General features: G+C 45.2%; 1 protein-coding gene across 1 annotated transcript in view; it reads left to right on the top strand.

Annotated features, from left to right (window-relative positions):
* The first annotated feature begins 11,697 nt into the window (after positions 1-11,697).
* LOC144139645 (uncharacterized) overlaps positions 11,698-17,181 on the top strand; it is a 28,962-nt gene continuing 23,478 nt past the window's right edge. Inside the window, exons 1-3 of the mRNA XM_077671941.1 lie at positions 11,698-11,801; positions 12,777-12,956; positions 14,453-14,681. Of these exons, the coding sequence (XP_077528067.1) occupies positions 11,747-11,801; positions 12,777-12,956; positions 14,453-14,681 (464 nt within the window). The 5' untranslated portion in view covers positions 11,698-11,746. The remainder of the gene's footprint in view (positions 11,802-12,776; positions 12,957-14,452; positions 14,682-17,181) is intronic.

The following is a 17,181-nucleotide window of genomic DNA, read 5'->3' as shown; positions in this document are numbered from 1 at the left end:
AGCAGATTAGGATTCTCGTGGACATCAACCCGTGTCTTCAGTAAAGAAGCCAAGTGCGTCGCCGCTGCTCTAACTCTGCAACCTGCCCGAGGGGAAACACGAATTATCCTGGTGCGTGCCGTGTGACATGGGAACGTGACGGCGCGTGAGTAGAACAGGTGCGCCCGGAGGAGAGGTATGGCCGTGGGGAAGCTGCTGCTTTAATTAGGCTGTCTACCGCAGTAATGGGCGTGGAAATATGACGAAACGAGAGCGAAGAGACACATATAAACGCTGTCTGATAATCAGTCGCTAATATACAGGGTGTCCCATGCAGCTATCATGCACCAAGATTTAAAAAAAGAGAAATTGCGTAACTCGAAGAAAACCTAGTGCATAATGTTTGCAGTACTGTGAAGAAGCGGAGAGTAATTTTTTAGTTAATGAGACTTACTTAATTAATTGTAATTAATTATCTAACTCGAGAAATACTGTCCTAATCACTAAAGTGTCAATGAGGCACTTGTAGGTAATTACGAGGGGCATCTAACTGCGCTATTTTCAGCGACGAACTAATTGCGTACTCATTTATTCTGACTGATAAAGGAAACCCGCGAAATATGAAAAATACCACGTGATGATCGCTTACGCGCGCATTGTAAAGCAGCGTCCCCAAACAAAGCTGATTGAAAGCAACTGCTTCGCGTGTTACCCGCCCGAAGATACAGCGCATCAATAGCACGCATGGAAGGAGCAGCAGCAGCAAGATTCGCGCGACGCGTGTGCAAATAAAGAACAAACTCGGTCGCGATTTCTTCTTTCTTTTGTCTATTTCATTCTGGATAACTCAGAGGCAGCCTGTTTGAGGGCGTTGCTTTACGGTGCGCGCGGAGGCGCCGTCACGTGGTATTTTTCGTATTTCGCGGGTTTCCTTTATCAGTCAGAATAAATGTGTACGCAATTAGTTCGTCGCTGAAAATACCGCAGTTAGGTGCCCCTCGTGGTTACCTACAAGTGCCTCATTGACACTTTAGGGATTAGGACAGTATTTCTCGAGTTAGATAATTAATTACAATTAGTTAATTAAGTCTCATTAAAGAAAAAAATACTGTCCGCTTCTTCACAGTACTGCAAACATTATGCACCTGGTTTCTTTTGAGCTACGCCTTTACTCTTTTTTTAAATCTTGGTGCATGATAGCTGGGACACCCTGTATAAGGTATCAAAGTACGCAAATTTAACTTCCCGAGAGTTCGGAATAGCCAAGTAATTATTGATTGGTTAATAAGGTCGATTAAGACGAATTAAGAAGGATCAGGGTAAACTTTGTGGGGAATAAGATGATGGAATAATGACTGGTGTGTGCTTGGTAGCAAAAATTACAAAGGTGGATTTATAAGATTGAATGAGATGGATTAAGGTAAAGTAGGGCGGATTAAGATAAATTAAGGTGGTGTTAAAGTGTGTTGAAGGGGTGATTAAAAGGAACGGCGAAACAGCGTGGTTGCTGCACGTATGAACGCGTGGACGTATAAAAAGGTAGCCATCAAAATATATCCCTCAAGGATTTCGCCGCCCCTTCGGTCACCTACAGTTCTTGTGAGTATGATAAAAGTTGCTTCATAGTTTCAACACAGACTGTGGCTACGACCGCATTTCCACGAGAAAACCGACAGATCAGATATTGTCGACAGGTACACCGTACATTCGGCTACTCCCCTTTTGGTACGAAAGGTAGGACACTGAAGGGAATGGGCGGCCTCTCTTCCTAACAAAAAATTGCGCAGCCTGACGGCGCGCAGAATGGTTTTTTTTTTGTTTTTGTCATTGTTAGCTTCTAGTAAATCAAATAACCCTTCCGGGTAGTGCGAACACTGCAAGGGGTTCAATAAAGCAATGGACCTTTTTCAATAAAGTAATGGACCTTAAATGGGTTCAATAAAGCAATGGACCTTAAAGCAATGCGCAGATTGATCTGCGCATGCGCGGGCTGCCGGCACGCCATTCTTGGCAGGCGCCTCGGGCAAAATAAACAAAAGGGCGCCCCTCAGTTTTCTGCTTAGGGAGCGGCTATCCCAGTGAACGCAAGCACGTCTTGTAGAAGTCTCAAACGTATCTTGTGTAGCTGTCCAATACATCTTGATCTGCACATTAGGACAGCTACCACACTTCTATACGACATCTTGGCAAGACCTCCAAGATGTCTACGCAATACCTGATCAAGATTTTTATAGACATTGCCAAGACTGGAGATAGCCATCCTGTAGCTCGGCTAACGCGTCTTGTAGCTCGGCTAACGCGCCTGAGCTACAAGACGTCTTGCAAGATATTCTTGATGATATCTCCGAGACTGCTAAAAATTCCAACAAGACGTTTACAGGACGAATACTAAACACCTCATAGCTATCTGGATTGAAAGCAACAAAACGTTTATTCTCTGTTTTGACGACGTTCTCAAAAATTTTGAATAGCAATCTACGAGACGACTTCTAAGCATGCCAGATAGAGACATAATGTCTTGTGAAGATGTTTTCTAATAGTTGTGGAGACATAAAGGAAAACCTCTTACAGCAGTTTACGCCAGCGTCATTGTAGTCATCTTGCTATCATCTTAAGATGTCATCAAGGCGACTCTTATAGCTCTCTTCCTGTTTTACACCCAGGGGTGTATAGAAATGCGGTCATCAGATTAAGAGTGCACATATATAATTGATTTCATCTAAAACAACTTTGATATTGCATGGATGAGATAGCATAACCACATTTTACTGCATTTCGTGAGGCCTGACAAATTTGATTGAGCTAAAGCATCTAGACACACCTTAAATGCAGCAATAAGCACACTGAGCAACTTTTGTAAGACTAGCAATTTTATTATTCAAAATAAACATGACAAGTCAGAATTGAATAAAAGGTGACCAAAAGATGTCGGAGTAAATAAAAACTTGATATGCATAAAAGGCAAAAATTAGAAACAACCCATCCTATTTGGCTGCCATAGCAATTAAAACATGCTTATAAAAAATGACTAGATACTGAACGCCTTTCAGCCTTTCAATGTTAAAGCGGAAAAAAAGTCAATTGCAAGAACTAAAAAGAATGATTATAAAAAATAAGTTAGGGATCACAGAAAATATATCAAAACATGTGCATTACAGTGAAAACCTATTTAAAGTGGCCGAGTCTTGATGATGTTTGAAGTGCTGGAAATCCAGGTAGGCTGATCCAATGACGGAGGGTTAACCTTCCTGCGATGAGATAAACACACTAATCTGAGTATACACAAATACGCACCCAAATGTAACACAAGATGGACACATTTTTGTTAAGGAGACTTTTTAGACCACAAGGAAGGGCAAAGGTAAATGCTTAAGGTAGCTACTATTTTACAGGTAACCAGTGATCACTGGTTACCTGTATTTTTCAGCAAGAGTTCGAACTCTTGCTGAAAATTTTTTTATGAACCATTCTTTCCTTTTGATACACGGAAGGCCATGGGTAGGGGAAGTCAACAGCGACTGATGATAGGGGAGGGGGAAGTGGGTATACATTTAAGAGGCTTCAGAGTGCCACTTATGCACTCTGCATCCTGCGGCTGGCACTGCGGCGTAGCTGTCTTACCGTGAGATGGTTGAAAGACAGCTGTCGCCTTCGTGCCATCCTGCGGCTGGCACTGCGGCGTAGCTGTCTTACCGTGAGATGGTTGAAAGACAGCTGTCGCCTTCGTGCCATCCTGCGGCTGGCACTGCGGCGTAGCTGTCTTACTGTGAGATGGTTGAAAGACAGCTGTCGCCTTCGTGCCATCCTGCGGCTGGCACTGCGGCGTAGCTGTCTTACTGTGAGATGGTTGAAAGACAGCGCTGTCGCCTTCATGCCATCCTGCGGCTGGCACTGCGTCTTCTAGTCATCTTAGTAAAGATGACTTATCAACATCTCACGGATCTCAAGACGTCGGAGGTCTTGCACAGGTGTCCTGTAGATATCTCTCTTAAGACATCTTCGAGACATAAAAATAGACGTCTTATAGCTGACTCGCATAGCGCAAGATGTCTAAGATCTTGCAAGACCATAGTAGACATCTATAAGACGTTTTGTGTTCAGTGGGATACTGCCTAGCGCTGCACGTTTTCTTTTTTTTTTTCCTTCCCTTTCGACACCTCGCGGTGGGTTGGTACGTCCACACAATAATGGCTTTCTAAGGAAAGGGGCAAGGACGTTTGAGGCTTGTTACGCTGCCAGCGCATTGCTGCCAGTGAGGGGGTAACGAAAACGAAAAAAAAAGAGAAGGGGCGCTTTGAACACTGCAGATTAGTCACGAGAACGCGCGCCTGCTACCGTGACATTCATGTGAGAGGTACGGTTGACGGGACAGTGCGGGAAGGACCGCAGGGCCAGGATATTTCATGCACGGGTTCCCCGAAAGCCAAATATTTCTGGAGACGTGCCCTTACTGCCATTTTTAGTTCGCCGTGGCGGCCGCTAGAGGGACCGGTACTGGAAAAAGGTCCATTGTTTCCGTCGGGGACGCTGTGAAGGAAACGCGCTGCATGGCTTGAATGCTTCGAGCTATGGCTTCGAGCTATTTCTATCCCCCCCTTCCCGCCAAAAACACGCAAGTTTGTGAAATTGGTACGTCAATGTACATATAAGGCGTTTTTTTTTCGAAATGAGCCACATCCACCTAACGCGAATTTGAGAAACAAGCGTAAGTTTGTTACCGAACCAAAATGCAATGCTGTCAAAGCTATATCATATGATCTATTTTACATGTCAGCTAGGGGAAGTGTATGGCCAGAAGTAATTAAAAATTATGACGGGAATATGAGCAATATTGACGCGATAAGCTTGGATTTGGCTCGTATATTATTGAATCGAAACACTCAAGTTGAAGCGGCATTCTTATGAAAACTTCATTTAAATTGACTTTCAAGCATGGTGGGACTGATCTTTTGGTGGAAAAGGCATTGAAAATATGCAACAGGGCTTCAAGAACAATAAAACTATACATGGAAAGCAGGTGAGTCCTCTTGGCACCATTAGCGCCTCTTTTCTTCTCTACGATAATTTTCTTGAGCACGCCCGAAGGCACTCAAGAAGTAAGCAAGCTCTTCATTGCCTTGCCATGAATTTTCAGAACGCTTCACGAGAAGGCTGCTCATACCGTCTTGTTCACCTTAATGAACTGGTTCGCACTATCAGGGGGGGGGGGGGGGGGGGGGGGGATTTACTAGGGCTTGTAAGCGGCGGCTATTTAGTTAAGTACTGAAATGGTAAATATGGGAGTAAAAATTCAATATAATCAGAATTATTTCGTAGGACAGGGTGAGACGAATTAAAATGATTGTTCCACATCGCTGTTTCATTTCGTTGACATCTTCCGTTCACTTCGCCGTTGACAACTCGTGACAGATCTTTTGCTGATCTCCTAATTGCCGTCTGAATTGTAGCCAGCTCCAACCCCCCCACCCCCTCCCTTCCAAAAAAAGGCACTTCCGAAAACGGCCACGAAACCGTCTGAACAGTCAGCAAATGAATTTGGATTTGGAAAATGGATTTGGCTCATTTTCGGCCCGAACTGCGATCTGTGTACGCGTTTTCAGGGCGTTAGCTCAACTACTTTCGTGCCACCCCTTTTTAGGGGAAAGTTGTTGAGTTTTTCTTGTCACTGCAGTTTTATTTGACTCAGTTTCGGTTTCTGAATCTGGCTCATTTCGAAAAAAAAAAAAACGAAAAAAAAAACGCCTTATATATTCGCGCATACCCGCACAGGCCTCTCACTGCTCCAGAATAAGCTCAGCCTTGGTTTATATTTTCTACGGAGGCTGGTGGAAGCATTAATTCTCCAAAGCTAGATGATTGGACATGGTTGGCATCCCACGCGTCATCTAAACGCATGAGTGCACCTACCGGCATTGTTTAGCAATGAAAAAGACATTCTGCGCTCACCTACCTTTGTGAAAACGATCAAGCTGGCCAGATATTTTATCTTCGTGCAATCAACCAATGCTGCCGTGGCAAATTTTAACGTCGTATGGAGCAAGGTTTCGGCGGTAAAGGCTCAGTGGGACACAAGAATGTAAAATCGTTATTTTTATTAGCGATGCCAGCACCAGATCAACTGGCTGTGGGGATTTGATAACCAATCTTTAAGTGCATCTTCATCAGAAGCGCCAGAACCTCCCAACCAACACGGACTTCTCTGTGAAGAGGAGGAAACAATTGAACAACTCCTGTTGTTTTGCCAATCGTTACCCCTCCGGCGCCTGGGTCTCCATTTGTCGGTGGCTAATTTATTGTCATTTGGGGCAGTGGAGCTTGGCTGGTGATACGGGGATGGATGTTTGTCGCGCTCTTCACTCTTTTATTGCCGAATCAGGTCGCTTGCCTTGTTAGTCGATCGCATCAACCAATTTTTAACCGTTTACTAAAATACCTGGAGTTACAGCAGTACTGAATTCTTCTATTTTTTGGTTCACAAATTGTTAGCATCACGTTACGCACTATTACCCCTCTTCTATTTTCTCTATAAGCTTCTTCAACAATGAAACCACAGAGTTGGCCAATCCCCCAGAGTGGGTACGTGTCATTCTTGTTATGGCTCTAACCAACCAACCAGCCAACCAACGCTGACTTCCTCACCATCGATCATCATCAGCGACAGCACGAGCGGCCTGGCACGAGCAGCCACAGCGGCGGCAGGCAGCACAGACCACTCAGCTCGGTAGCGACGCAGTCTCTTTTCTTGCGTAAGTACCACAATGATCTACTGTTTCCTCCCTCAATGCAAGTTTATTTCGCCTCAACATTACAATGTCCTCGACCAGCGGTTTACTACCTTTTTTTATTGCTTCTAAAACGCTTGCAGAGACGGAAGCCATTGCTAGGCCTAACTCCTTTCTCGCGTGTACCGAACTTGGGAAGAACTCGGAGAAGGTTCACACATGGAAGCGAGGATAGGAGGAGGCACAGTTTTAAACATTAGAAACCGCACACGGAGGCATACTTGCCGTTGTAGTTATCGAACATTTCGTTGGTTTTGGATTTGTGAACTCGTATCATGCCGAACTAAACCCGGCGACATTGTTTTCTACCTCTTTCTCTACATCTCTACGTAATGCCTCCGAATTTCGACTGGACACAAGAGAGAAAAGCCTCGCATCATCCACGACAACATGCTTGGGCAGAGTACTCTTCAAACGGCGCCTAAGACGACGACGTCTCTCATCGTGCCGTCGTCTCTGACAACCCGTAAGTGTCTGGCCTCTGCGATTACGCCCATGGAGTGTCTTAAACACTCGAGGTAAAGGGGGAAAACGTGTAGGCCTCCGAATTAACTGCACCCGCACGTCTTGTGAAAATACATGTCCCGTATAAAAGTTGTTTAAAGCGATGCGTTTTGCTCCGCAGCTTCAGTGAAGAAATACTCGTCTGTACGTATGTTTGTTCGCGGGTGTTTCACGGAATCGGGTCTTCGTCACACAGGCTCATTACCGTCCCTCAAAAGGTCGCGAGTTCTTTCGAACGGTGCGTCAATACTTATTAGGGTTTCCACCTTTTCCCTAAAAAAAAACCGACCCTTCGGGGGAAGAAGGGGGGGGGGGCGTGGTATTTAGAAGCCAAAATTTGCGGTGCGAAAAAAAAGTGCATATTTTATGACATGCAATGTCATATGCATTGTAGCGTTTTCCTAGAGAGGAATCAACATAATGTTTGTACTGAAAGTTACTGAAATTTTGGTTATTTCTCTGAATGTGCTGCACTGAAAAAAAAATTCCCTCGCACTTCCCCGAAGGGGAGAGTGTGTAAGTGCGAATGCACGGTTGTTGATTGCGCGATTACGGTGGATATCGTGATCTTAATGAGTAGTCGAAAGATTACACACACGCACACAACTACAAAGAAAGATATTTCACTCCTTATTGCTGGTACCGTTGCCCGGTCCGCCATCATCGTTATAGAGATGCAGGACCAGCGACCGCTCTCGACGACGGCGTGCGCTCGACTAATACCCTCCCGCGCCACGCGGCCGCTACACGAGCGCCCTCACGCGTCGGAATGCGGAGCGCCCGCTACGCGAGCGAGAGCTCTCCCGCCCGAAGTGGAAAGGAGGCGCCCAACACCCGCAGTCACTGAGCGGAGAGAGGAGGAGGAGAGTAGCGCGCGCCCATCTCCCCCCGTTGCTAGGGAAGACGAGGAGCGCGTGCACCCGCAGCTGTTGCTATGCGGACGACGGCGGCGGACGATTCAGGCTCGCTTAAGAAGTGCATTCGCACTTAAAAAAAACCCGTACATACTTCGTCCAAGACAAGCTCTTCTTTGCATCTCGCCCGCGCTCGCCCGCATATTTTCTCTGCTCGCGTGTCGTTGCACAGCTTGCCGACACCTATTTATCGTCGTAGTTGCTGAATTAACGCTTATAAAATGCCAAAAAGGGAATAAATTATCGCGGCACAATGGTAAAAAAACCGGCCAATGAAGGCCGGTTTTAACTAAGGACCGGCAACCGGCCCGCTGTCTAAAAAACCGGGCGGGCCGGTCAAAAACCGGGTGGGTGGCAACCCTAATACTTATCGAAATGCCGTGGGTGTCTTGTCTTACAAGAAAAAAGAAACGATTGCTGTCACAGGCCACTACTTATATTTTCAGTTTGGCGGGACGCCGGTGAAATTGTTTGTATTTTTTTTTTGCTTTTCAGAGCGATAAAGGAAATGTTATACGGAGCATGTTCTTCAATTAGCGATTTCGCTGGCAGGAAACGTCACCTTAGCAAGAACTGCAGTTTAAAGCGGCAACTCCCTTGTAAAATTTTGCATTTATATATCGAAACGGCCTTCTCCCTTGACTGTTTTCCTTTAGCAACTTCACAGTGTGATGGCATGTATCGTGGGATTTGAACTCGTGATGGCTTAAATAATGGTGCCACCCGGCCGGACATTGCCTGAAGCTTTCAGCCTGTTCGCTAACTGCAAAGTCTTCTTCCACCTAACGCAAAAGATAACAAAACGAAATAGCCCTCGTAGAATAATCGACTGCGATTTAATTCCGTGTGTGTAAATATAGCATATATTAACTACTATGGTTTGTTTGCTTTTTAAACCGACATTTCCGGGCAGGGGTCTCGCGACGTTGGCTTGTTTGGCGCTGAGTTTGTTCAGCATATGTTGTTTCGTTGAGTAATAAAGAGTCCGTGCCTAAAGAGGATACTGATCAGCCGCGTTTAAAACGCAATTATACGTGCGTTGTGCGAATAGTTTATTTCCGTATACCGTCCGAGCCTCTATGCTCTGCGTGAGGACGTACTGAATAACGTCGGCGCTTACAAAAGAATATTTAATGGAGCGTTGGTAATAAAACCAAATACAAAGGTACATATAACGTAGCTTAATTATCTTCAGCTTTATCGCTCAAAGGGGTTACCATTAAGGGGCCAAGTAAAACCATTGGGAATAAATGATATTTTCTTACAGGAAGAAGTCAACTTGGTGAAAATACTTCGAAGACAGTAATTTCCTCGCCATGTCTTGCCTAAATTTGCTGCCCATTAATTTTAATGATTGTTTCCGTGGGTGAGGAGCCCGGTAGACAACGTGCTGAACATGAAAAGGGTGTCTTTTCCTTCAATATGAGCCGCGCGAAAACAGTTTGTGTTGAACTCAATTGCTTCAGAGTAATAACTTTCAAACAACTGCAATGAGCCGGGAAAGGTGCGCTTGTGGAATTTCGCATCCTCGACGAACATTTCTGGTGGCGAGCTTGATTGAAATATCGTTTTAGAATAGTGGCGTGCGAAACGTGCTCAATGCCCATCTGTAGTAGGTGTACGAGTTTGGGGTAACGGCCTTCTTGGCGACACTCTTCTTTGCAGAAGGTGAAAAAAAGGAGTAAGTATGGACCTTCTTCTTCCCCCCGCAAGAAGAAAGGAAGGAAAACTGTAGGCTTACCCAATCGGAGTGCCTACGGTTGTGCATCGTCTGTCAAAAGGGTCGTCTGCAATAGCATGGCGGATAGCGCCATCTTGGTTCAGTCGAATCTCACATTAATTCGAACTCTCTTAATTCGATCTGACGCCGTGGCACCGCCAAATTTGTGTGTATTTTAATAGATTTCGTTTATTCGAACAAATTTGCGGGCCCGTTCAAGTTCGACTTTACCAGGTTCGACTGTATTCGACTTCATGAGCTTTTAAGTGCGCTTTAATGCTTAAATTGCATCCGCTATCTGTGCCAGGGCCACTACAGTTTATATCGAAACTGTATATGCCTAGAGGTTTTATACAATGTTTAGAATTCATATAACCACATAATTTTTATGTCCGCTCAGAAACTTTCTCTGCTCTACTGTCTTTAAAGCGAGAGGTTTTTATAGCCCGCGCTTTAACTCGGCAGTAGGCTGAGGTGGCACTTCCAGCCAGCACTCCGCAGGTGAAGTAAGAGAGCAAAAAAAAAAAAAAAAAAAAAGAAGAAACCAACCGAGCGAACATATATGCAGCGAAACCGAATATCGTTCTCGACTCTTCTAATGCAACTGGGCCGGAACGAGTGCGGCGCCGCCTGTAGGAAACAGATAGAAGCGATTCGAAAGCAATTCTGGCGAAGCGGTAAAATGAACGAATCTCTTCAAGAACGCCAAGCGGAAGCAGATCACTTACGTTGTTCAGCGGGAGAACCTGAAGCGTTTGAATGTGTACTATGATCGTAGGTTAGTTGCCCTGACACTACACATGCGGTCGTAGTCTGTGGTTTGATTGTAGACATGTGGAGATTAAAAAGGGAGAGGCTTTCGTGTTTCGTGGATACATTTTATTTATTTCAATACCTTCAATTCCCAGAGGGTGACAGAGGAGAGTGGTCATTGGCATTAACATCAGAAAAACAAAAGTGAACAAATCATTGGGAACAACAACAACAAAAAACAAAAGTGAACAAAAAAAAAGAAAATGCGAGTAGCATACACAACAGAGCCAATAGCATAAATGCAATCATAAGAAACAAAATTAATTTTCAATGGCAATCTTAAATGAAGGTACATGATTATACTAGCTATTGCAGCGGGCAGGCGATTCCATTCGTTAGCAGTTTTGGGAATGAAAGAGGCAAAAAATAAGTTAGTGTTGCAGTGGGGAATGCATATACCTTATGGCGATGGTCAATGCGGGATGATGACGGTGCAGAAAGAAGTTCAGTTTTGAGGTGTGCGTTTGAAAAACAATTTTTATGAAAGGCTGACTAACGGGAAGTTTTTCTGGGTAGGGCTAGGTTGGAAAGGTTTAAATTTCGTTTCATAGCAGAAACACTAGATGTCCGTGCATCTTTGGCCTGCGGTGACACACTAATCCGCCTAAAGTGACCAGTCAGCGGCGTACGTGCATAGATTCGACATTATCGAAGAATGTGCACGCAATTGCGAGTATTCCGATCAGTGTATATTAAAGCGACAACATATTGTTATGGTAAGTGGCAATGAGAGATGCAATCAAGTTTTCACAAGTTTTCTTGCCACGATGTTAAACAACGCCGCTGGTCATACACCCGCACTGGGCGGGATGTCATTAATTTTTTGTGAAGTCACGCTAAAACCGATTATACTGCCGTAACTGTGTTTACAAACGCTGGTTCTTTAAGTTGAACAAAGTTGCGTTTTGTATTTGTGGCCCCTCTAATGCCCACGAAGCCGATGGCTCGCTTGATTGGTTTTGCAGTGGGTCGCTCCTTTTTTTGTTTTCACCAGGGTTGTTCAACGGGCCAGAACTGTACTCCTCGTCGCAAGCATGATCCTGGCGCTCGTTGTGCTTACTGCCGGAGCTCTGCTTGTGAGCAAGTCAAGTGCGTACTTTTTTTTTCTACTTAACGTACTTTTTGCTGCTGTCACCAGTGGGGATACCAAGAACATAATTAGTACTTTGCAGCAGGTTTGCCAACCGCACTTTATTACCGGACAGAAAAACATTTGTCCCGACGACAATTTGTGCTGCTCGTATCGGGCTGTTTTGTCATAGTACGGGACTTCATGACGTAACGTCTGCTATCCCATTATCGCCGATTATCGCCGATTATCGCTGTGTCCTCTATGCCGAAATTTCGCTGTTACTTGCAACCCCAGCTTTTGGGACATACAGAACCTTTTCGTCGTAAAAGGGCAGCAAACTTGTTTACCTTATGGTCTACACTCAACCCCTGCACGAGGCAAATTTTTGGATTATGGGCACTTAACCGGAACCAAAAAAATAAAATCCTCTACCTTCAAGTGTTGAGTTATGTCTTTTCACCAAGGTCTCATATTGGTTCTGACACTTACTTGGCAGAATACTGGAGTAATTGGTGAATGAGTTTCGTTACAAAAACACTTGGTACCCACCGAGCAGTGCGAACACACAATAAGAGAAAGCCAGCTCTCACAAGACCAACCTTACACCGAACCCTTTAAAGACGGCGTCACTGTTACATTCAAGGGCATTACTGGGACGACGATATTACCGTGTGATGCAAAAGTAACACGCAGGCATAAAGGGTCTAGGGCCTTTTACTAAACTACGAAGGCTTCCGGGCTTCTACAGCAAAACGTGCTAAGCTAGCTCAGAAGACGCTTCATACAGACAGGCGAAACCCAAGTGGTAAGCTAGTACTGCGTTCGCACTGAAAATCGCCCCTAAAACCATACAGGGTTCATAAAAATAACCTTTGCATATAAATGACAGCTTTCTTGAGGTGGCCTCGTGTCAGCTGTGTTTTGAGTAGCACATTATGACACAAAATAAAGAATGCAATGCCACATGAGGCCTGGGGCTGCTACTTCCGCAGGAGATAAACCAGACGAGGACGAGTTGACGACTGTAAGGTCACATGCCCCTTCGAAAAGCACTAGCATCAAGGCGACGACGACAACGTCGACAAAGACTACCCAGACAACAACCCAGAAGACAATCCAGACGACAACCAGTACCACCACCACCACAACGACGACTACCACCACCACGACGAGTAAGGAGTGTGTAACTTTAAAGGGGACATGAAGACAAAATGCCAGTTGAGTTCGTTGGAAAGATTGCTTAGTCCCAATAACTAAGATACGAATTTTACCGTAGACCTGGAATGGAGTAGTAACAAAAATCATGTGATGCCGCGGCGACTCCGTAGCCACTTCCCGGCAGCATTTCTATGACGTCACAGAATTTGATGTGTGACTGGAAGGACTAAAAAGTGTTTTTTTTTGTGTCGCTAAGGTTTCATAAATCTGTAAAGTCAATTCGTGTTCGTGTGAAAGCGAAGGAAATAACTTGTTTTAAGAAGCATGGTTATTACTTCTGGATTTGCGGGTGGGGTTACAGTAAACGATCCTTCGATATCACGAGTAGGTATTCGTCAAGCCGGCCGAAGTTGCAACCATACTGAGAATACGATTTCCTATGAATGATAGAATTTTGTTCCGCCTGCCCGATTTTCACAAAACCTGCGTATGCGCAACAACGTATAGTTTTATTGGTGCAAGATGTGCTTGTTTTGTCTCAGTGAACGCTTAATAAACGACAGCGGTGAAATATATCCTTGCGATTTTTTATTATACGGCTTGTTTTCTGCGCCATCTATCTCCAACCTCACTTAGATGAGAAATACTCAACCGTCTCATTAAACCACCGCCGTCGTTAGGCGGAAGAAATTTTTATATTCGTTTGGTCTACAGGCAGCCCCGGACCAGGATCTTCTTGGTTCGAATCAGTGGCGTTAAAGGGCTGCTCCCCAAATGCAAAAAAGGAAGTAACAAAAAAAAAAAAACTGAGGTTGATTCCTCTGTCATAGGAATCGGTAAAACACGAAAGTGAAATGTGCAGCGAAATCTGCAGCGAAATCTGCAGCGAAATCTGCAGCTGAGCATGATTTGCGGGTAGGCGGCTGTCTGGTGCTTGGCGAGCGATGTCCTGCTGCCGGGTCACTTCTGCAAAGGTGAACTGGCGTCATTTCCGTGACGGATATGACGTCAGTGAAATCTTAGTGTATACCGGCATAAAACATTTCGTGTTGAAATATAAAGCTGAAAACGAACAACCCGAAGTATAACGTACTCTTTAGTACTAAAGGTTGCTTCCCCGCAAGAAGATGCCGTGTGCAGAGATGTACCCTTTACAGGCCGCTTGCTTCGTTGTGCTGGGTAACTTCCGTGACGGATATGACGTCAGATAAATCTTCGTGAATCCCGGAATAAAACACTTTCGTGTTTAAAAAACGTGAATTGATTGAGCATAAAAGTGAGTGGCTCGCTCAGCTTATAAACCCTCGAGCCAGTGCAGCAGTCTGGACGCGTGGGATGAGGCGTTCCTAGTAGACTTGTACCAGTGCATAGTGCCTCTATCGGGTCTGTAGAAGAATGATAGTTATTCTGACGAAAAGAACGCTACCTTTTGCTAAGCATGAATCAGCGCTTTATTGCGCAGATGTAAGCTCAACCGCCGTGCAAACCCGGTTTTACTTTGCTCTTCCAGGAAAGCCCCTGGATTCGCAGCCTCTGTTCTGCACCTACGGCTTGCAAACGAACCTGAGCACGATGATGCCAGAGGACGGCCTCTGCGACCTCATCTTCTTCGACTCACTCTACAAGGAGCACAGGAACCGCCTTGCGCACCCGTCCAGATTCGGCGACAATCTCCGGAGGATTATGACCGCAGCCGCGCAGTATCAGCAGACCGAATTCGGCGTTGCCTTCGGGTTCGAGTAAGTGCACCCAATTCTTGAAAGAGTGGCCTGTTTGCAGTTGTGACACAATGACCTGCAGAAGGTCTCGAATGTTCTTACGGGAAACACTTTAGAGGAACATTTTTTAACCCGAAAGTGTTTTAGGCCCGAGTACACCAAGATCTGACGGGCGTCATATCCATGACGGAAATGATGTCGCCAGAAAAAAGTTCCATTGACGTGGCTGCGCCCGGATTTGAGCCACGAATTCCCTCGCCGCAACGGGTGGTACACAGAGCTCTGCCCACTGCGCTACGAATTCAAGCTGAAGGTCGTCTAGGAACACGCGTTATATCTTTCCCACTACTTTCTTCATTCAGAGGCCGTCTAAGAGATGCTGCTGTCTAGTAGTGTCACAATGATATTAATGAGCGCCGAAAGTTGATGCCTCGATGCCAGTCTTCGTGTGCGCGGAACGCGGGTGAATTGAGGCACCCTCTTCCACCTACTGCTTTCGGTTTCGGTTTCGGTTCTGTTTCGTTCACACGGTTTTCAAGGTCAGCCGGATTTACGCAATGTTCGAGCGCGTGCAATCCAGTCTCTAACATTGATGCGCCCAAGGGTGCCATACCGACGTATTATAAATAGCGATGTGCCAGTTCATACGGATAAACAATAAATGCTCCTTTGGAGGCACATTTCACTTTCGTGCTTTACCGATTCCTATGATAGAGGGATCAACTAAATTTTTTTTGAACCTTAGCCTGTGCTTCGATAGCTCCGTGCGGAAAAGAAAAAAGAACACTGGAACAACGACCCACAGAAGAGCTGTTGCGTGTCATTTGCTTTATTCGTTCGAGCATCGCGCTCTAATGTAGATCGCCCCAGCGCTCACAAGAATAAAAAAAATTCTTCACAGTGACTATGAAGAACTGACCATGAAGATGGTAGTCGTATCTTTAATTCCCCTCTTTCTAATAAATTATCCTCTCAACTCTGACAATGTGTTTGATTTTCCTGCAATGAAAGTATTACTAGTAGTTTCAGCCCTTCGGCACGCTGGAGAAGAAAGAGCCGTTACCCTGTATATATATTCGCACTTGTAAGACGTTTGAGGGACATGCTTTGGTAATTTAATAAGAAAAACACAAGTGGCGCCTCGAACCTGCCACAAAGTGATTGTTAGAAAACATGTCAGCCGACTAGAATTTTGCTCTTTTGCGGGGCTTCAGAAAAAAGGCGGAACTTGGACGCATTAAAATCATGGTACCAGAAGGTTAAAATGGCCGCGTGTCTGCTCCTTTTCGACAAAAGACGATAGTCGATGGCGCACCTGCCAATTAAATGCTTCCCTTCTCCTTTCGCTCACCTCCCATGCTGTTCTCTCCAGTCTTGTTCCTCCCAAGGTTTGGCCAATCCAATTTAAAAATACCGCGTTCCATGTCTCCAAGTCGGTGCCCGGATTCCAGCTCTGCCGTACGGCGGAGACGCGCGTGAATTGAGGCACCCTACTACAACGTTTATAGAACCACGTTGCCCTAATCCACGGGCGTTCCAAGCGGAAAGTGGAACCTATCCAGTGGGACCTTTCGTTACTGTTGCCGTTTGATTTCTTAGATTCCGCCAGGAGCTATAGTGGCGCGGGCAACAGCAGGCGACGGTGTTCTGCAGTTGATGTAATATTTTTTTTTTGCTGTCGCAATAACCAAGCATTCATAATTTTTTTAAATAAAAGAACATTGCAAGTATTACTTATGTATTTATTTTCTGCCTTATATTTGCACAATGTCTTGTTCTTCTTCAACAATGTTGACAAGTATGTACAGGTTAGTAGACTTTTAGATTTGGCTGTGGGTATATAAGACTATTGCGCAGCTCGTGTTTCAGTCTGGCCGGGTGGCTGAATCGAGTCAGACAGACATGCAGACAGACTAAAATACTTGCGTTTAACTAGCCCAAGAAAGACTATCGTCTTTAAAATATGTGTAATGTTGCACTGAAGGAGCCTGCTAATGTGCGCAGCACCCGCTTAGGTGTCCATGTGGCCAAGGCCGAGTTCAGACTGTTGCTGCAACTGTCGTAATAGCTTCAAAGAATGGCGTCATTTCACGTGTCAGCCAACGGATCTGCGTGACACGGCGTTTTTTTACGTCAATAGATAACGATACGGCTTTTGCGTCGGTAGTCTGAACATAGCCTAAGGCGTCGTGCTGCTCAGCCGAAGGACGCGGGCTCGACCCCTGCCGTGGCGGCTGTTGTGATGGAGGCGAATCCTGTGCGTCGATATTTCGGTGCACGGTAAAGATATTAAAGATCGCCATGTGGTCGAAATTAATCCAAGAGGGCCCTCCTCTACGGCGCGCCTCATCGCGCAGGTGTAGCTTCGACGTGTTAAACCCCACAATCAATCAATCAATCAATCAATCAATCAATCAATCAATCAATCAATCAATCAATCAATCAATCAATCAATCAATCAATCAATCAATCAATCAATCAATCAATCAATCAATCAATCAATCAATCAATCACATAGGCG

Source organism: Haemaphysalis longicornis, unplaced genomic scaffold (assembly GCF_048455015.1).
Source record: "Haemaphysalis longicornis isolate Haplotype H1 unplaced genomic scaffold, Haemaphysalis longicornis Haplotype H1 scaffold_5, whole genome shotgun sequence".
Lineage (NCBI taxonomy): Eukaryota > Metazoa > Arthropoda > Arachnida > Ixodida > Ixodidae > Haemaphysalis > Haemaphysalis longicornis.
The sequence above is the reverse complement of the archived record's forward strand: the minus strand, read 5'-3'. Positions and strand labels throughout refer to the sequence as shown.